Source organism: Passer domesticus, chromosome 4 (genome assembly GCF_036417665.1).
Source record: "Passer domesticus isolate bPasDom1 chromosome 4, bPasDom1.hap1, whole genome shotgun sequence".
Classification (NCBI taxonomy): Eukaryota; Metazoa; Chordata; class Aves; order Passeriformes; family Passeridae; genus Passer; species Passer domesticus.
In genome coordinates, this window is record NC_087477.1 from 16342811 (window position 1) to 16364512 (window position 21702).

Here is a 21702-nt window from a genome sequence, read left to right on the forward strand (position 1 = left end):
ACAGAGAAATTAAACTGTTGAAAAGTATTTTAATATTCTGGTCTGAGACTAAGGGGTAGGGACATTCTTCATTATACTGCCAGTTCTAGAAGAGGAGTTCTAGAAACGCTTTTGTAAAGACTGATTTATTAAAAACTGCAATTCAGCTTGTCTCACAAGAGTGCTGTCACTGTGTTACTTTCAGAAGAAGGAGCTTGAAAATGGATTTTTTTCTGTGTTTTCATGGGTAGAGAGTCAGATACTGTGGGAGGAAACAAATTAAATTTGAGTTTGATCAGTTCATACTAAAAGCTGAAGAAAATGGAAGGAGAATGGGAAAAATTAGCTTATTTGTTGTTAATTTGCTGCTTTCTTGGTTTGAGCAATGGCTAATGTACCTGTCCAGTTACTTAAGGACAAACTGTACTGGGCTTTTTCTGATAGCAGCTGAACATGTATCAACAATTCATGGGGTTTAAAACACATTTTTCCCTAGAAGGAAGCATCAATTCCATACCATAGCCATGCATAAAACTTCACACAAGATGCAGACCCTCGGTCTTCTGTCCAGTATCAACAAAGTTAAGTTCTTGCTCTGTGTATAAATGGACAGGCTTGTCTCAGAAGTGGCTACGAAGGCAGAGAGTCCAGTGCATGCAATGGTATGATGTGGAAGGAAAGAGGGAGAGGATTCAATCTTTTGCTTAAATAACGTTATCAGCATATGGCAGAAGTTGGGAAATGACACCTGTCCTAGAACACAAGAGCAGAGTGATTTGGAAGTGAGAGGCTGGAGCTGTATGTTGCAGCTATGGCAGTCTGCTAGCAAGGGAACCTCCCTCAGTGCTCTGCCAGGGCCACTCTGCTGTGTGTGGCATCAGCAAGTGGAAAATGGCAATAGCATGCTAAAATACATTTGCACAAAGCAGGAGATTGAGCACCAGAATCTACAAAGATGGATTTTTCAGGAGAATGTGTCCCTGTCCAGCACAGTAATTAATCTTCATCTAATAAGATATAGAGTGCAGTCAAGCATGCATAAATCATTCCATGTTTGTTCTGTTTGTACTGGGCATGGATGGGATTAGAGTGCTTTGGACACTGTTTATGTCAAAGAGGAGAAACACTGTAGTGTTAAGATAAAGAAGGGGAATGCTGCTTTGCTACAGGCAAAACATGCACCTCCATCAGTCTGCAGTCTGCTTCAAACAGCAAATACTGTTTGGAAGAGCAAAATACTAATTCTAGAAAAGAATTAACTAACAATGTTCTGTACAAATTGAGAAGTTCTGATAGTGCCCCTTAGTGAAAAATACCAGTCTCAAAAGTGGACTGAGGGAGGAGCTCCTCAGGAGAAATCCCAACTCCTTAGTTCTTTGCTGGCTGTGGTGCTCACTCGTGGTGAACTTGGGTCTCTGAACTCAGTGTGGCTCAGCCTTCCCAGAGCCTCCTGGCTCCAGCCCTCTGTACGCATCTCCTGTGCGTACGGTGGCACTTGAGTCGTTTGCAGAATCAAGACTTCAAACACTATCGAGATAGTTACAAATCGTGTTGGAAGGCACAGTGAGTTGTTACAGCGTCACAGTTGTGGTGGTGTGCCAGAGATATCAGCTGTGCTCCCCCTGCTGCACTGAAGGATGGCAGGAGCATCCCTCCCTGTGCACGCATCCATATAATCACAGATGCTGGTGACACTTCAGGAGCAGGTAGTGGGCAGGGAGCTGCATCCAGATTTCAGATGATTCCTCTGAGTTGTCCAGCTGCCTCTGTGCCGTGTCCTGTGGAGTTCGTGGCCCAGGAGTGGGCGTGATGTGCGAGGGCTGTGGCACACAATGCGTAAATGAAATTAAGTGGTAAGGCTGACATGCCAAAGCAGCATTTTGTAGGCACAGCTCCTAGGAGACTTCACAGGGAATTACATACAAAATTTCTGGCATTATACATCATTATAATTCACTGCTATTATATGACCACCAGCTGCTAGCTTAAGCCTACTATAATTTCTGCTCTAGAACAACCAAGCTGAAAGGTAGAATTGTGATGGGAGTTACCTTTTTCATATATTTGCACAATATCTAGTGCAGTGGGGCACTAATAACAATAGAAGGTTTTAGCTTTTAATTTTAATCTTTAGTACTTCTGGGTTAGCATTTGCCTTTAAGTTGACTTAACATTTTGCATGTAATTAGTCTCTGGATCTTTGAAAAGAACTGTTTCTCTTGAGTTTTCTGAGTGGAATGAAATATACTTATTAGCCTGTAACCTTTTTTAAATCCCTCTCCCATATGGTATTCATGTGGCATCACATATAACAATATAGTATAATACCCTGGATAATATGGGCTATCATGAATATTGATGAACAGGGTAATTAAGATCTCTGCGCATAGTGCATGATTACATATGGGCGACCTATTGACGTAATTTCTTGTGATTAAATCAAAATAATATATGACAAACATAAGAGTTCTACCAGCTTATCTGATATTTCAATCCATTTCGTGTTTGGGGAGAACTGAAATATTAATAAGCAGAAAGATTTGGTATTCAAATTAATTCTAGCAGGAAAGAAAACAATTTTGCCTTTTTTTTCTTTACCTGTTGACTTGTGGGACAGATGACAAGCTGATATGTTTCCCTGGAGGCTAACATCTTATGTTCCAGTATACAGGCTTTCATTAAAAAATGATGACTTGTGAGGAGATGCTCATATTCATGTGAACAGAGTGCAGGTGCTCATCTTCTCTAGTGCCTACAGACAGCCTGAAACAACCGGTGTGACAAACAAACCACTACAGCTGAAACAGCTGATAGCAACTTCAACATCAGTGATGAGGATTTATTCGTGTTCTTGTTGGGTTTTATCTCCCAGCATTATAAAAACTTTGGGGTCACTGATTGATGGGTGCTCTTAAGCCATCAAGGCCAGTCCAGCACTGTGATGAACAATGTCTGATTGTCACTCAAGCTCCATCTCAAAGTTAACCACTCTTTTTGCCCTCATTACTCAGAACAGGTCTGCTTCACTCTGGTGATTTAAGAGCTTCTTCTAATTTCCATCCTCGCTTTCTGCACCAGTTCTACCCAATCATTATTATGCCAAAAATCTCTTTTCCATAAATACTTGTGAGCTACCACTGCCTATTGATGTCTCCCCCTCGAGTGCTGCAGCTATATCACCTCTCAACCTCACCTCGACTATCATGGGACAGGCTGTGTATTCACCTGATCATGGGAACAGCTCTTCTCTCCACTTGGAATCACTTTCCCTGAACTTTAACCAGCCTTCCAGGGGAGGGTGTACCTCAGCCATATGAAATAGCATCAACACTTCCATATATCCACCTCTTCTTTTCCTCTCTGAGCACTGCCTGCAGTATCTTCCACACACATCCCTTTGGCAGCTGACAGAGACTCCCTAACTTTGACTGGTCCCCACGTCCTTTCTCACCTCAGTGATTCCCAGCTGATGAGCTCTCAGTCTGGAGCAGACAGTCATGTCATTGATCCTGCAGCATTACCTTGCATGCTGAGTAACTTCCCACTCCTGTGCACACTCCTCTGGTTATTGTTGCCACAGGGAAGCAGGGCTGTGCTTTGGGTGTTGAGGAGCACAGAAGGCAGGAGGGATTTTTTTTTTATAGAGAAGAAAGGGAAGAGGGTGAGGAAGTTGAAGGCAAAAAAATCAGATAAATTACCCATTTTCTCCAGAGTTACTTCTGCTAAAGGAAAGGAAAGATGAAACTATGATGATTTTTCCAGCTGACTGTGAATGACATTCTGGTTTGGGAAGTGTTTGGATTATTACTCAACTGAAGTGCTGGGTATAGCAGTTTAATGTTTTGCCTCTCTGCATATTACAAGACTATTTTAGAACTTTTCCTTTATTATTGGTGTAGAAAATGAATTGATTTTAGGGTAATAATACAAATTCTTCTTAGCCCTATTTTATTATATATTCTAAAATAAATTTTTAACATAAGTTTTAATTGCATATTACTTTCTTTAAAAGGGCAAAGATGCTTCAGACTGTTGACTGTGCTTATAGAGACTTGGTTTCTTTTTAATTTTCTTCCATCCCCATTATCCTTTTCCTGTAACTAATTTCAATATTGCTAAGGAGCTTTCACTCAAATTGACATACATTCAAAACAACTCACTAAAATTAATACATTCTAAATCAGTGCTGCTATTTTTTTCAGTATATTTATTAACTTGGAACACCTCTGAACCTGATATAATGGGAAGGAAGAGTCTTTTCTCTCTTTTCATAAGCAAATTTCCTGGTAAATTGCAACAGAAAATGCTCAGTGCTCCTCATTAATGGATCTGTCTTACACTTCATGTGGCATGACTTGAGCGGTAAAGGGTGGCTTTGCAGCTTACCACAGACACACCTAATGAATTCCTGAGCTGCCCATTTGATCATTGTACAAAGATGACAATTGTCTCGATACCCTGATTAACATGGAACAGAACATATTTATAACAATAGTTTATTCTAAGCCTGGAGATAACACTGCTTTGCTGCTGCCAAGCAGTCAGCGCCCACGGCATGTAATTAGCAACTTCCTTCCACTGGTTTGAAAGGTATTACTGCAATGTATGCAGATAGTGGGATTTTTTAGGCTAAAGTATTGAAAATTAAATAGAAAGTTGTGAAAAGAAACAATGAGTGGGTTTTCCATCTAAAAGATAGTGGCTTTATAGGGAAAATCCCTAAGTGTGGCTGGCTTCCTGTATTGTTTGCTACAGAACAGTCATTACACACTTCACAAGTGAAGGGTATTGTAACAATACTGGAAAAATGTAGTTCAGTTATCAACTTGAACAGTGTTGAGTTTTTTTTCTTCTCTGAGATAGCCTCTTAGCTGGTTAAATTTTTGACCACAAGCATTTCTTAAATCTTAGGCCACATTTTTCTCCTCATATTGATGAAACATGTAAGGAAAACCTTTCCCAGTTTAACAAGTTTCTGATTAATCCAAAGAGCATTTTAAAGATACAGTAAGTTTGGCTTTTGACTAGTAGCATTTGTAATAGCTTTAAAAAAGTAATCACAAAATGACTAATAACAGGCAGTTGTCTTGATGCTCCTTGTTTTCAAATACCTATGTCAGTTTAATGGCTTCCTGCAAGAAAATTCCAACAAAAATAATACAAATAAAAATGAGTGTTTGGTTAAAAGATATCTCTAAACTTGGAAATGGCAAGACTGGATAAAGTATTTCTTTATTAATGGGAAAGTGTTGCTGTTACAAGTAACGCTCTAAACAATGACCTTTGTGATGTGCAGTATAATCAATCTGTCCATTGTATAAGCAATTTGTGCTGGGAGTTGTAGTAATGATCACCATACCAAAAATAACCAAATTTTGCACAGGTTTGAGTGAGACCAAGAGTTCATTTGCAGATGTAGAACCATGCAATGGCTAGAACTGTTTCTTGCAGTAATTGCCTGAAATTGGTGAGACCCTGAGACAAGGTGGGATTCAGTTCATATGAGGAAGAGAGGCTGCTGATGATGCAGAAGGACATAGTTCAGGTGAAGACTTGAGTTGGAAGAAAAACATGACTGGTAAAGGGAGCATTCATGTGTAGAGGCCAGCAGTAAGAAGGGCAGAAAGCTGAGTTCTTAGTTCATGGTGGAAGGTAGCAGTTGTCTAGATGAGTCTCAGTTTGCCTGCAGTTCAGTAGGTTTTCCTCTTCCCTAATTTCTTGTCTGGATTTACTACTCATTTTCCTATTTTTTTGTGAAATACTGTGTGCCAGGCAGAAATCTTGGCCAGAAGCACAGTCAGCGGTACCTTAAGATGTATTGCTCAAAGAATGGCTAAGACATCATTCCCAGTTCAGGCTGCTCTGACAGCTCAAGAGCAAAAAAACCTGAAAAGTAGCACCAAGAAAGATGAAAGCTGTTAATATTCCTGCCAGAAGCACTCGGTGCTGCAGCTGCTGACGTGCAGTGCTGCAGCTCTCAGCTGTGAGGTGTCTAGCACATCTCTGTGAGCAGCCAAGTGCTTCTGAGGACAGGCACTCTCCGACACATTACTGACCAGGCTGGCAGTGATAACCTAAAAACAGCTGCTCAGAGAGAAGGGAAGGAGGGAAACCATGAGTTTGAACTCACAGCTGAGAATTTTGGTCACTTGTGGCTGATTTCCAGCCCATGCTTCCTAGCCAGTTGTAGGAAAAATCCATCATAATAGAGAGTCCCCAAAACAAGACTATTCAACAAGGATATTCACCCAGTCAAGAAGCTTAATCTGGGAGAAAATCCCTTTCTGTAGAATACTGAGAGGGCAACAGGATTTCAGGTGGACTTTCTATTCCAGGGATTAATAATGTCACACATAGTAAACCCTTGTGACAAGTTCTCTTTTCTACTTTAAATCTAGCCCACGGAGCTTGCACTGTTTTGTAGCTTAGAAGGCAGTAAAATTTGGGGTATTCAGTGTGTCATGAGAATAAAAGGGAGAAAAAAAGGAGAAAGTAAATAACAGTATTCCTGAATTAAGAGCCATAAATGGATGTTTGGAAAAGCAACATTCAGGTGACTGTAGCTTTTCTCCTTTATGTTTTTGCCTTGAGTTAGTCACAGAAAGGAAGGTTTGGACAGACAAGCGCCAGTGATGGAGTTAATCCGATGTATTGAACTGTCAGCCATTAGGTGAGCTAACAATCATTGGGCAATTGCGAGGTAAATTAGCTAGATCAAGAGGGCACTTGTAAAATTTATTCATTTTATTTCCCATTTGTGAAAGCTAATGCAGTTCACACAGGGAATCGTAACTCCCTCACCTGCAGTAATGGAGCAGCTCCATCTCCAGAGCAAGGGATGCAGGGTATCAGTGAAAAATACAGTGAGACTAACTGTGTTTAACATAGGGTTAGAAAATTCAATAAAGAAAAGCAGCGAGGCTGCAAACACATTAACTCGGCATTCTGTCGAGATTTTAACCCTACATTGTTTTGACAAAATATAATTGACCTCACGAAATTTCCACCCTTGTGTGCTACCTTTAGACCGGCTCAGAAATCGGCCGTACCTAAAGCTGCACCGACGGCGAGGGATTTGGCGGGAGGGTGCGAGTTAAACTTCCCCTCAGCGCGTCTGCACCAGGGGCTTCCTAAATTGGTTTCGGAGGAGCGGAAAAAAAAATAATAAAAATCATACTTTATTTAAGACAGGGACTAAGAATCCCACAACCGAGGCAGCAGCGACCCCCGTGTGGGACGGGGGCGCCGCAGGTGCCGTGAGAGGCGGAGCCCGCGGGCCGCTGAGGGCGGGCGCAGCCTGAGGGCCCGGGGCCGGAGCCGCCCCCGGCCCGGCCGAGCCTCGGAGGAGGGCGGGCGATGTGGGAGGTGGCGCAGCGGAGCCCCCGCCCGCCCCTCGCCGGCGAGAGCGGCTCCTCCTCCGGGAGGGCGGGCGAGGCTGCCGGGCGGTGCTGCACCCCCGGCGGCAGCCCCGCCGCACCTCCGCGCCCCGGGCGGCTCCGCGCCCGCCGCGCCCCGGCTCCTCTCCCGGAGCAGGCTCTGCGGAGGGCACAGACGGCGGCGGGATCTGAGGCACCTCGCGGGGACATGTCGGCGGAGCGCGCCTGGAGGTAATGAGCGGGGCGGGCGGTGCCCGCGGGCCCGGCGGGGCGAAGCCGCACAGCTCCGCGCTCGCCGGCTCCGTGCCCCCGGCAAAGTTGTGCCCGAGGCGCCGTCAGGCTCCCGCTCCGCTGCGGAAACCGCCCGGGCCCGGAGCGCGGCGGGACGGGGCGGCTCCCGCTGCGGAGGCAGCGTTTACGGGGTTGTTCTATGGGGTTTCTTGGGGTTTGGGTTTGTTTTTCTTGTTTCCCGGCGCACTGAGCATCTGCCTGGCGCGGTCCCCGCACCAGCCTTTCAGTGGCTGGGCTTCTCCCTTTCGCTCTCCTCGCGGACTAGTTCAGCGCAACGCTGTTGCCCTCTAGTGTTTGCGGGAATTGGTTATGGCTCCGTTAGGGAACAAAATTAGTCAGCCTAGTGCAGTAATTATTCATAACTTCAGGTGGTTATAGCTGCTTGAATTCCCCAAGTCCTGTCAAAAATTGATGTATGCGGCTGCTCCGTTCAGCTGTCATGTGCAACCCTCGGGAAATGGCAGAAAACTTGCATATTATTCAATTCGATGCCTGATTTTCTGGATAATTTCTTCAAGTTTTGGTGTGATGGGGTTGTCTCTTCCTAATAGAATGGTAAGTGAAAGAAATAGGATTTCTCTCACTGTCAACATCCCCGGTCAAGTGTCTCGGAAGAAATGGTGCTAACTCTGCCGTATTAACTCTTTACACTTGGCAGTTGTGGGAGAAAAGAGAGGGGAAGTAAAGGTGTGGGCATGGACCGGACAGTGCGCTGGACATTTATCTCAGAGACCCTGGGCAAATAATTTATTCTTTAGATAGTGCTGTTTTTTTCAATTGCTGAAAAATAACAGGGTTTATCTCAGAAAAATTGTGTGATGTCAAGAGCTTAAAGATCTTTCCGTAGAAGGTGTTGTATGAGAGTAATTTGAAGACTAAACCAAACTTCTGTGTTCTGTTAAAGTCTTTAAAACCTTCTTCTAAACTATTTTTAAACATTGTATGTTTAATCTTTATAAATATTTTTTCTTGACAAACTGTAATGCTTGAATCCCTGTCCTGTAGGGTTCTCTAGTACTGAGTTAAGCAATGCAGCATGGAACTTAGGGTATGACAGGTACAGTAGAAACTAGGAACTGCTTGCCTCAAGGACTTGAAAAAAAATTCTATCCACCAGAATTGCTGTGCTGTCTGAACCATTCCCCTTTTTTCTAACAGCTATGAGGGAATGTAAGCCTTTCAATAATCACACATTCCAGGGTTTGTTATGTGATACTAAAGAGTCTCAAAGACTTCCCTTGACAGCTCATGTCTCATATCACCTTTTTACAAGTTGAAAATGACTTTTTAATATGCAGTTGTAAGGTCTCATTCTCAGCCTGGATTTGCTCATATGAGCTGTTAATGCTTGAATATTTTAGTCAGTAAAATAATGTTGTAAGTAGGGGTACTCAGAGGTTACTTTTTCGTAACTGACTTAAAAATCTGAGCCCTGCTGTTCACCCCAGCTTTGGTTGTGTTCAGTTGTACTTGCTGCTTCCGACCATGGCGTTTGTATATCCAGAGATTTCCTTTTTAGTAACACTAAAATGACTTCAGAATATTTCTTTTGAAGTTGTATTTCATTGTGACTGGCCAGAGCAGACCTCTATGTTCAGAGCAGTTAAGCAGCATTCTAATCAGTGGAGATTTAAATGTCTATAGTAATATGCTAACCAGTATGCCTCCTTTTATTCTGCTCTTTAAAACTCATCCTTCATGTAATACATCCCCAGCACGTCACTAGCACTGGGGTAGAGTCCGGGTTGGTAAAGAACAGAAAGAGAATATAGTGATGGGGATTATTAGAAGAAAGTTATTAAAAACATGTCCCCAGATAAATGCAGTATACATCAGTAATATTGCTGACTACTCAATCCAGAACTAGCACGTTTTTAGTAGTTCTTGATGAAAAGGATTTTTGTTACCCTTTAAGAGTAAGTTTTTTACCTGTATGTGTGACCCAACCTTATTGTTTCTAATCAAGAGTCACAGTAAACTGTTGCCCTAGCACAGGCCTGACGTAAGACTAAACCAGTTTTCTTACTGTGCTTTGATAAATTTGATTTGGGAACAATTTCTCACTTATTTATGAATATTGTAGTTGAACACATTGCTTTAATCTTGATATTAGGACAGCGGAAAAAAGTTTCTTATCATTTAAAAAAATTGTGTTGATACTCATGATTCAACTTGGATAGACATTTTTTTAAAATTCTGTGCAGTTTTATGTGCCTGTGCAGTTTCTTACTTGAGCATTTGTTTTTACTGGATTGAGAACCCCTGTGAAGAATTCAGTAGGCTGCGTTCCCAGCCTGTGTTGTCTCCTGGAAGAGTTTCCATTAGGGTTATCAGGGGGAAATGATTTACAGAAGTCAAGAATTTGGTCATTTATGCTTAGCAATGAAACAACAAACTCAGGAAAGCTGCAAGTGGTAGGAGCTCCCTTGTGGTGTGCTTCGGGTCTTTGGGGTTCCTCACAGTATTTGTTCTGTCATCGGTGCTACTTTGTTAGTGAGTTTAAAACACCTGAAACAGAACAAACAGAACAAATTGTAAACCCACCAAACCAATCCAAATTGAAGATCTCTATTCAAATGCATTTATTTCATGCTGGTTGCCTGCAGATGCCTGTAATTGTGAGTACCCAGCAGTGTGTTCAGAATAGTAAATCTTCTGCTTAATAGGGTGATATTTCTTTCCTGTACCAGCAAGATTTTCACAAGAGCTGGTTCTGGGCTGCAGAAACCACTTCTGCAGTAGATGACAAGAACATTGAGCCTTGCTGTCTGTGTTCATAACAAAATGCAAAACTTGCTTCCGTGACTCAGCTTTCCCTCAGCAAGATCTTCTCCACAGTGAGTCTGTGAGTTAAAAACCAAATTCTGAATATTCAAAGATGCTAATTTTCACCTTAAGGGAGCATTTTGATACCTCCTGCTTTGAGCAGCAGAGGTAAAAGGTCCTGGTCTGAATTTTAACACGGTAGCATGAAAATGTAAAATAGGAGATCAAATGCAGGTTCTTCTAAAGAAATAAAGTTCTAGATAAAAAAAACAACAGGCCAATTTTATTGCTTCAAACCATTAAAAAATACCATCGAAATTATTTTATAGATAAAACTTATTGCAACATCAGCATTACAGAACTTTGGATTCATATAATTTCTGACTCCTGTTTTCAGGTACTTTGAGGTACAGGTAGAACCATATTCCTCTGTCACAGAATTCCACATGACTGTAGAAATCAAGAAGAGCTAAAACTGCTGATGTTATCTATGGGTCTTTTTAATGTTTTTTCACCAAAACAATACTAACAAGCTTGAGCTCTTGCAAAGACTTTCTAGACTCTTTAAGCCTTTTTCTTATATTTATTCTTATATTTTTTTATTTATTGAAGCTATTATGACTTCTCCTTTTTTTTGGTAAAGTATTGTATTCTTTGGTCATGAAAGCAAGGCTCCTCAAGAGTTGTCCTCTTCTGAAATGTCGCTTCTCACAGCTTACTCACTGTAGGTACGTTACACTTTTTGTCTGGTTTTACTGTAGGGAATGACAGCAAGCAGGGAGCATCTTCCCTGAAGCCCTGTCTAGAGATGTGATAAAGGTCACTGTCACGATCTCCATAGGTCCTGCAGTGTGTGGTGTGGTGCATCCCAAGGATGTCACTGTCAAGGGGGTGCGTTGTGAGTTATTTTAGCATGCTGCTCTAATACAGCACTAGAGTATCCAGCAAGTACTATTGCTCAGGGGAAATGCTGCTGTCCCTCTAGGAAAGCAACTGTCAAGGCTTTGAGACTGTTGATATTGTAAAACACATGTTCTCTTTCAAATTTTTGTTTTCTTCTTGCTGTCTTCTTTGGAACTCCTGCCATGCAAATCAGTCCTTAAGCAAGTGAAAATTTCCTAAGCCTCAACCTTGTGCCTTGCTCTGTTCCATCCCACTTCCTGACTGCCTTCAGCAGGGAGTGTGCCAAGTCTGGCTTTGTCCTGCTGCCTCAGAGAATTCCTTACTCCTCACAGTCAAACCTCACATCTGTCTTGGCAGTTCCAGCCACTCCTCCTTACAGCTGCACTCTGTAGCCCCAGGGGGTACCTGCAATTAGGAGCCAAGGATACAATGACAGGGCTTTTCTTGAAACCTGCACGGTTTTCTGGGCTGGCTCCAGATTTTTCTCTCTATGGAATGGCATTAGGAATTGTGTCCTTGCTGCAAATGTTTTTTGGGGTGCAACCCTTGTGTAATACCCAGTTCAAACAGCTCTTACTTACTATGAGCTTAGGTCAGTGTCAATTCTCTTTTTTTCCATGTATAGACCAACCAGATCTGTGGTTATCAAAGAGCAATAGGTGTACGTACAGCTTTTCTACAGAATGTAGTCAGTGTTAATTTTAGGCACTGAAATTTTGTGTTTCTTGGCATTCAGGCAGCTGAATTGGAAATGAAGAGAACCCTTCGTGTATGTAATGAAAAATCATCTGTCTGGAAACTTCTCTCTGTTGTTAACTCATTCAGGATGGAGCTTCTCTTTGTCACCTGACTTTTTACCACGTTGAATATCTCTGTTATGCTATGCAGACTGATATTCTTGAAGCTAGTGTGGCAAGGATTGGACATTTCAGTTATTAATGTCAAGTTCTTCTAAAGGTACTTCTATATCGTTGTTTGGTCTTTATGCATTCTTCAGGTTTTTTTCAGATAGAAACCAGGTAGCTGGGGTTATGTTATTTCAGTCTAACACTAATTAGTGAGCCTGGGTGAAAGGCAGGTCTCCTTCCCAAAAGCTCTGAGCAGGACTTTGTGCAGCTGCAGGTAAGGTTCAAGGCTGGGTTTAAGCCTTGCCAGAAGAGAAGGGGCTGCTAAACAATTATCTGTGAGTAGAAGGTGAGGAGAAAATCTATCCAGAGTAGAATCTATCCAGACAGAAGGAATCTTGGTATGAATCTTAACTATGAATGAGACAGCTCACATACACTTGCCCTTAATGCTGAATTTTGCAGTTTTGATGAATAGAATGACTTGGAGTTTCTTTTTCCCCTCATCTGAGTTTTCTCATTTATTTTTACTTTATGCTCATCATGGCACTAGGAAGAACTGTCTTCGGGATTTAATTAAATTTGTGGACATTACATAGGTACTGTTAAGTACATATTTTTTAGCTTTTTTGAATATCTGGAGTGAAAGACAAGTTTGCTTACAATGTAAGATTAAAAAAACCCCAACTAGGAATGGGAGGAGTAAGCTCTCAGTTGGGAAATGACCATGTTAATGCCACACCTTATCCTGATCCCATTTCCAGATGGACCTGGTTGCAAACTACACTGAAGTTACAGTGGCATGTTCTAGATCTTGACAGAATTAATATTCTTCAAAATCTGCTTTGAACCTTTGTTTATGACTTATGATCATTATTTTATGCTTGTCACACCATCCAGTTGTTTTACTAGGGAGTTTTGACAGCAGCTGTACTGCTGGCTTGAAAAATTACTCTTTCCTTAAGTACAAGATAGAACATAAGTATATCCTTAGGTGATCTGCCTGTTATGTTTAACTTTTGATTTATTACTTTCTCTTCTCTAATTTAAGAGCTTGATTATTCTATGGGGTTTTTTTGATGCAAAGAAATGCTTCTAACAAAAAAAAAACCCAAAAAAATATGCTTCTAACAGTTTGCAACACTCCACAGTCCAGAAAAATGCTTTGTTTTCCTCTAAAGGAAGGAAGTTTTGCTTTAAAAAAAGTCCTATAATAGGTATAATATAGAGTGTATCAGTATATGTTTGTACAGCAGTTAAGATGTGCATGTTCTTGGTTCTTTGAAAAACTAATACAAGATAGAATTTGTTTAATCATGTTGTCCTAGCTTTTTAGGAGTAGAAGGTTATAAATTTTCTTCAATATTTTGGTTGTTAGCAATTGTCTACTTGGAGTGAACTTTTATCTTTAGGTAAAAAGAATTTCTAAAACACTGTAAATTCTTTGCTTTTATGTCTTGCTTTTCAGTGCCTCTGCCTACTTTATTTGATCCTCTGAGTTGAGTAACCTGTGAGATCTAGAGACCTTCAAATGAACATGGCAAGTAGTGGGAGCAGGAAAAAAATATATTATTGCAAAATTTTGAGCTGTTGGTCTCCAAACCTCTGGCTGGCAGTGATTTCTTTGCTCCCCATTAGTTTAAGCAGATGATACTTCACAAGGTGATGCCTCAATTAAATCTCTGATTTTCTTTTCTTCTAGATTATACCTTCGGTAAAGCTCTGTGGAAGATAGATGTGTGTGCTGCAATGGTGACATAAATATTTCAGAGGACTGGAACAAGTTGTTGAGAATCTGTGTTTGTTTTTCATGCTGCTGTTGAGAGCTATCTAAGGCAAGTAAACACCATGAGTTTTATCCTGAAACTTCACAGACATTTTCAAAGAACAGTGATTTTGCTGGCCACTTTTTGTATGGTGAGCATAGTTATTTCTGCCTACTACTTGTATAATGGCTACAAACAGGAAAATGAACTTCCTGAAACCTCTTCAGAAGTGGAATGTGGAGATCCTCAACTGTTGCCATACAAGCTGATGGAGATGAAGACCACGAAGCCTGTTGATCCCCTGAGGACAGACCTTGTAGTGCTGGTGTTTGTGGAAAGCCAGTACTCAACTTTAGGCCAAGATATAGTAACCATTCTGGAATCTAGCAGGTTTCAGTTCCACATTGAGATTGCATCTGGGAAAGGTGACCTCCCAGTGCTTATAGACAAAAACAAAGGCAAATATGCTCTCATAGTGTATGAAAATATTCTTAAATACGTGCACATGGACTCTTGGAACAGAGGCCTTCTAGATAAGTACTGTGTAGAATATGGTGTCGGTGTGATCGGATTTCACAAAGGCAATGAGAACAGCTTGCAGAGCTTTCAGTTGAAGGGTTTTGCTTTCCATGTCCACAGCAATCTGGGTATTAAGGACTGTTGCATTAACCCTCATTCCCCACTGCTCCATGTGACTAAACCTTCTAAGCTTGAGAAAGGGCCCTTGCTTGGAAATGACTGGGCCGTTTTCCAGATTAATCACACAACTTATCAACCAGTGGTATTTGCAAAAGTAAAGACACCAGAAAACCTTTCTCCACCTGCTGCTATAAGTGCTCTCTATGCCACGGTAATTCATGACTTGGGGCTCCACGATGGGATTCAACGAGTTCTTTTTGGCAATAACTTGAATTTTTGGCTGCACAAGCTGATTTTCATAGATGCCATCTCTTTCCTGTCTGGAAAGAAGCTCACACTGTCCTTGGATAGGTACATTCTGGTTGACATAGATGATATCTTCGTTGGCAAGGATGGAACAAGAATGAACACCAACGATGTACAGGTAACGTATGTGCACAAACCAATGGTCATTACAGCAAAGTGATTTTTTTAATCTGGAAGTGAATAGTTTTTCATAGTTGGAACGTCAGGGCTCCACCCTGGAGCTGTTCATATTTAATGCACATGTTAAGAATATTAGAAGCAGGAGGTAAATGCAGTGAGCAACAGTAAATATCATAACAAACTTTGAAGAGTGGGCTGGGTTATTGGCTGTTTGAAATAGGTTTGGATGTCAGGAGTTGCTTGCTGCATTTCACCTCTCTCATCTCTGTTTTATGACACTTGTTTGCAAGGAAGGTTTGTGATACTGTTGGTCTTAAAAGCTCATTCTGTCACTAAATGACTTGACAATTTCCATTTTTATGTTTAGAGTTGTACGTTCCTGAAGGTCCTTTTCCACTGTGTTGTGCTGTTCAAGTGAGGTGATAGTTGTTGGTCAGTAGCACTAACATCTTAACATTATTTCTTCCTGTAAGTATTTCTTCTCTGCTTCTTGTGAGGAGTGTTGTCCCAAAGCAGGCAGTAGGAGGTCCCTTTTCTAAACTTGGTCTAGAAGCTAAAAATCTGTAACACACTGATTGTTGCCCTGTTTGTGCTAAAAATAAGTGAAAATGTTTTCTTAGAACTTAGTTAATGGGATGAGGAACTGCAAGAAGGAAAGACAAGGACAGCGCCGCATGCGGTGGGTTATTGTTGTTTCATTTTTGACCATGTTTTTGGGTTTTTTCAGTGTTAATATACTTGCCAAGCTACGCCAGTGATTCCTTAAACAAAAGGCTTGACCCTGCAGTTAAACTTGTAATTTGTGTTAAAATTGCAGTATACATTCTTTTCTGAAACATCCTCTGTACATGCAGTTATAAATGAGATTTGCCTCCTTGTTAAGTCAGTGTTTTCCTTAGGCAAACAAATCGTGTGGGAGAGAGCAGAAATAAAGGTGAAGCTTCCTAAATGGTTTTCCTGTGGAGAGCACGATGGCAGTGCTCGAGTTAGATAAGTGAGCATGCTTGGAGAGTCTCCTAAATGCAAACTCAGATGGCAGGAAAAGAGTCAGATCTGATGAACATCACTGGCAGAACGTGTGTTGTTCTGCAGAAGCAACACTTTCTGGTAACAAAGTGGGTGAAATAAAGCCTGAATAAACCAATCCATCACTGTGTTGTGCAATACGAGTCGGAGACAGCATGTTTTGTATTGTTTCTCTTTGCAAGTGACACCTTAGGATTGTCATTTTAAAATAAGTTAAGATGTTTAATTGCTGGAGTTACATACCAGAAACAGGAGACTATTGAGACAAATTTGATTACAGCAGATACAGAAGGATAAACCATATTGTTTGGGGAAAATAATTTGCAGTATGTCAGAAAGTAATCTTCCCAAAATAAAACTGTCAAATTAAATAGAAGTAATATCAAAGTGGAAATAACTTCTAAGTAGGATAATTTCATTTATACAGGACTGTGTTCTGAAACAATGGAATTTAAAAAAAATGTGTTCCCTTCTGATTCTTCATCTACTTGTAGTTAAAATGTTGTATTAAACATGTTGTTATGGCTGTCAGATGCAATGCATCTTCATTACTATTAATATCAAAAGAGTTATCCTCGGTGGCACAATGACATGTGGAAGGAATGAAACAAAATCAGTTTGCAGTAGTTGGAAATATGTTATTGTAAAGTGTATTTGCAGATAAATGGCATCTCATTAAAGAGGAGTTTTGCTGAGTTCTGCTGCAGTGACTGTGACGGAGAATTGGGTGCTGCAAGTGTGAAAAGAGGTTCCAAATGTAGACTGCATTTAATTTCAGTACTCAAGATTAGCTCATTTCCACTAAGCTTACGTTTTAACTACTGGCAATATAGAATTAAGGAGGATGCTCTTTTGTGATTTAATTTTGTTTGCTATATCTCCTTTATAATATTTTCTGGATATACTCACAGCTGCTAGGGCTGTGAGCTGGAGGAGAGTAAGGTGAATGTTTCTACAAGTGTTCCATTAATGCTAATCAATCTGAAACTAAAGGAATCTCCCAAGAGCCTGAGGACCTTTGTGGCTGCTCTGTGGATAGGATGGATTTCAGAAACTGGAGGGTTGATGAAGAACCAGTAGCAAACTCAGGTGGTCATCTGCTCAACCTGGGCCATGGCCAGGTGCCTTTTGACTGTCTCCAAGGAGACAGTCTCTCCGAGGAGAGAGATCCTGATTGCATGTAAGATTATGGTTTCAAAGGAATTTCTTCTTTAGATACCTAAAATAGGTTTCCAAAGTGGCCAGAATAGTTAATATTTGGGAGCTTAACCCATTAAAGCTTAACTTCCCTCTCCTTTAAAGTGTGTGAATTGGAGTTAAGCACATAGAAAAATTACTATTATAAGGTTTAGTGTTAATTTTTTATCAGTGTTATATATTGACCTCAGAAGAGGTCAGATTAAAAGCAGACCTGCCCAAATGAGTGTCTTCTGCACCTCTAAAGAGGAGTCAAAGTGGTGCCACTCCAGCTTGAGTACCTATAGTGTCGGGAACACAAGTGTAAAGAGCCCTTCTGAAAATGTTTTACATAGATTATCAACCTAAATCCTGTTGTAAGTGCTTTGTTTTGTTAAACAGCAGATTAGGTTTATTCTAGTTTCACCACATCATCTTCAATTACAAAAGAAAAGGTCCCCAAGAACTTGAAGCAGTGGTTCAGATTTTTAGAATAAGTACCTGTTAGAGATTTGCCTGTCTCTGTGTAACATCTGTACTGATGGAACACAGTTCTTCGATGTAAGATACTGAGTAGCTGTCACTGTGCATCAGCAATAACCATCCATCCTTATATTTATGTACTTTATCTTCCTCTGATAAAATAGAAATAATGGAAGAGAATGTTTCCATGGTCTAATTGCCTCCCACTTTGAAAATAAGCTTGGTAATAATCAACTCAACATTCATCTTCCAGTCAGGTTTTTTCTTTCCTATTGTCTGTCAGGCAGGAGAGACCATTAGGCTGTGACAATGTTATATTTTATTTTGTTTCTTTTAGAAAGATTTAAGAGTCTGTGCAGTGCAAATAATTCATTTGAATGGACATACATAGAGAATAATCTATCTAGATATCCACAGAATAAGTTTATCTTAATAGACTGTGATTGTCCTGGCTGACAGTCTACTAATTTAATATCTTCATTTGTTAGAGTTACTCTTTGTGAAATTTTTATTACTATAAAGCATTGAGATTTTTCAAGGGAGAAGCAGATGATAAAAGAGGGGAAATTAAATGTGGGTTCTTTTCCTGGTGACAGTTTGTTCCATGCTGGTGGTCTGGCCATCTACTTCCCCTTCATTTCCCCGATATGTGCACTTGCTGGGGTTCCTTGAGAGTTAATCACATTTTTCAAACGAAAAATGAGAACACTGCCAAATTATTTTTCCTAATAATTAGCTGTGTGAGCTCCTCTTGACTGTCTGGTCCTTTATGTGCTTTTCAAAAGAGACTGAATTGAAGTCAGGATGGAGATTTCTTCAGGTAAGCCTGACCTTTTTCTATACCTGCAGTTACTCTTTATAATTGCCAAGGAAAAATCTTCGTATTAACCACATCTATTACTGGAAGGGGATGATAGATCCATATCTGTCATTTTGATTTGGGAGTGCTTGGGCAGTGCATCTGTTAGTGTATCTCTGCATTGCAGTGGGCAATACAAGATTCAGGCTGCAGTCTTCCAGCATTAATCACTGGAGAATTGGAGGAAAGAGCTGTGCCAAACATTGTTCTGGTAATGGAGAGGGTTCAGCCAGAAGGAATCAATTCTTAGCCCTTCAGTCTCCTTACAGTCTCTCATCTTGCCAGGATGATGAGGTTTGTAGGCAGACACCTCTAATGGAGCTGCTCCTCTAAATTCCCACAGTAGACATAAACACAGAAAAACAGCTCATCTTCAAAGAGGCCTTGGTTAAGTGAACTGCACCTTAAAAGTGACTTTGTTCATAAATTGTTTCCAGAGTGACTAACATCAAATATAAACATTTGTATTTGGTCAGATCAGTCCTCTTCCATTTTCCCTAGCCAGTGCTGTCGCTTCTTTGTTGCTTTCTTAGTAACATTGGTGGCCTAACCTTTTGCTTAATTTAGTTCTGTTTGATAACAGATTTCCCCACTAAGAGCTAATTGCATATTCCCTGCATTAAATTCATCCACATTACTCAGCACTGCTTAAATTATTGCAGTTATTTAAAACCCATTAAGTATCTTTTCACCCTCTGCAGCATGCATGGAAAGAAACCAGAACTTCCCAAGGCAAAGCAGACCACTTGGCTATAAATTTTTAAAATCCAGTCATGAGGCTGTTCAGTTTTTCATGTACAGGAATGACCTAAATATTTGTCTTGGAAGAGAATTTTCCATATATATTGTGTTAAGGAAGGGGGGCTAAAAGGTTCAAGCAGAAAGCCTGAACTGTCAAGACAAAGGGATGGTCCCTGTCACAGGAGGAAGTCTAATTCTCTAAGTTAATTGCTTCTTTATCTGTAGGATCACGTAGAAGGTTATCAGAAAAGAAATGACAGATGTGTCATCAAATGTGTCAGCTGCAGAACCACTGAGCCATAAATCTTTCCTTTGGGGAAGTTCAAAAAATCTATTTAATCACATCTTTAAATTACATACAAAATTAATGATGATGAACTTTTGTTCTGCTAAATCATTCTGCATTCCCAGTCGGTTAGCTGTAATACCTGTATACCATTGTGGAATGTGTCTGCTGTGTGTGTACACACATTCTTTCTTAATTTGACCTAAAGCTCCTAAACTATTTCTTACTCACTTGTTGGAAATAGCAAGTAAAAAGTGCATTCAATTCTTCAGAAGTGTCGAGGAGAAGGAAAATTACTGACTGGGGTGTTGCTGTAGCTGTCTGATGCCTTAGCAAGACTGGTTTACTTGAGCATATTGTGTCAGCTGTAGTAGTGTGGAATATTGCACACTGTGAGACAGTAGAGAGTTAGAATTAGATTTCAGAACTAAAATACAACTTTTAAAAAGTTATAAAAATTGTCTTATATATTTTGTGGGCTGCTATAAGCATATAGGGCTCTCTACCAGTCAGTCACCGTAACATCTAAATTCTAAAAGCAGTTTGGATTATGTGCCAGCCTCTGTGAATTTTAATCTAGTAAGAAAGATACAACTGCTGCTCAATAGAGCCTAGCTCTTTTTATTAAAGTCATACTGATGTTTGAAGTTGAAAGCAGGATGAAAATCCTCTCCCAGAGCAAGGGGATGGCAGAGGGGCCACAGGGATGCAGACAAGCTGCTTCTGCTTTGACTATGGCACTTACGGGGCTGCCAGAGCAAGGCTGGTAATTCCTCGTGGGCCTCTTCCTCTTGTTCTGCACCTGTGTGAGCAGGACACAGCCAAATCCATGGAATGAGCTTTGTGCTGAGTTTAATTTAGCAGTTTATCCATAGTGGATGATGACAAAAACCGTGCATGCAGTTTTGGTATTGCAGTCTTCATTCCTGTAAATTCAGTGGTTTGCATTAATTCTGCTTTTGATGAAATTCTTGTTTGTCTCATCAGGTATTTTGTATTTGGTTTTCTTTGAAAAATGCATTTCTGGGTTTTTTTCCCCTCTGTTTAGTTTTGCAATACTGGAATAACTGAATCTTTTGTTTGGTTTGCTTTTGAATTGTAATGTTCTGATGCTGTACATGAAAACCTAAAAATTTTTTATACAGACCTGAGTCTTGAGACAGTGATACGTCAAGGATTGCCCCATCTACTACCTTTACAAATTCAGTGTCAGGTAGCTAAGAGAAGAAAAATGCATTTGAGTTGTAATTTTTTAGTGTCAGAGAGACTGCAGAAACTGTTTCTTAGCATGGTAAATCCCATGAGGTCTTTGAGGGCAAAGAGGCTGATTTGCTTCAAGCTCTTGTACCCCAGCACCTGATCTGACTGTTGGTTATACACTCCTTGGTTTCTTCAGGATACAACCAAGCTAAGGAAATCATGGCTTCTCTGCATCTGCTGGTGCTTTCCCAAGTAAGGTGATGTGCACTATGGGTTCAGTCATTTGCATCTTTCCAGAAAATCAGAATAATTTGTTTTCATTTTTAAATTCCCCATATTTCTCTGTGGGGGTGAATACTTTGCTGTCCTTAGGCTTAATGTGACAATGGTGTCTTCCTGTTCTCAATGGAGTTTTCTGATTCAAGAGCTCTTTTAAATGAAACTTAAGGAATGACACTCACCTGAGGTCAAGTGATCTAACTCTGAATACTTGGTAATGCTGTTTCTGGTTTTTCCCTTGACTTAATATATTATGCAGAGATATCTTTACTCTTGAGCATAAGGCTTCCCATCCAAAGGGATCCATCAGAAATGCTTATGTCCAGCCAGTGTGCCAGCATGCACTGAGATAATTCTTGCTTCACAGCCACATGGTTAGCAAGCTCTATCTTCCTCTGTGTACTTAAAAGTACACACTTTAGGAAGGTAGGTGAGTATTTTCATGGGCATGATAAAAAATGCATGTGATTCTGCACACCTTGAGTGTTGTCAGCATGACCTAAACTCTGCAGTGGTTTAGGAAACAAGCTGCTGTCTGTCTGTCCCTCTCTTTCCATGGATTGCAAGCTCTGTTGGTCAGAGGCTCTTTTTCTTCAGCAAGCACCTCAATAATACAAACAATAACAGTGCATTACAGCTTGCTGCAGAGCTGCACAGATTC

General features: G+C 40.6%; 1 protein-coding gene across 5 annotated transcripts in view; it reads left to right on the forward strand.

Moving 5' to 3' along the window:
• LOC135298600 (bifunctional heparan sulfate N-deacetylase/N-sulfotransferase 3) overlaps positions 1-21702 on the forward strand; it is a 252631-nt gene that overhangs the window by 193119 nt on the left and 37810 nt on the right. For 2 of the 5 annotated variants that reach the window (XM_064416354.1, XM_064416352.1), the window contains exon 2: positions 13863-14989. In XM_064416354.1, coding sequence (XP_064272424.1) covers positions 14009-14989 — 981 coding nt within the window. In that variant the 5' untranslated portion in view covers positions 13863-14008. Of the gene's footprint in view, positions 1-7312; positions 7587-8050; positions 8202-13628; positions 13701-13862; positions 14990-21702 lie in introns of those variants that run through there. The other 3 variants (XM_064416353.1, XM_064416351.1, XM_064416355.1) reach the window with 3 other exon arrangements.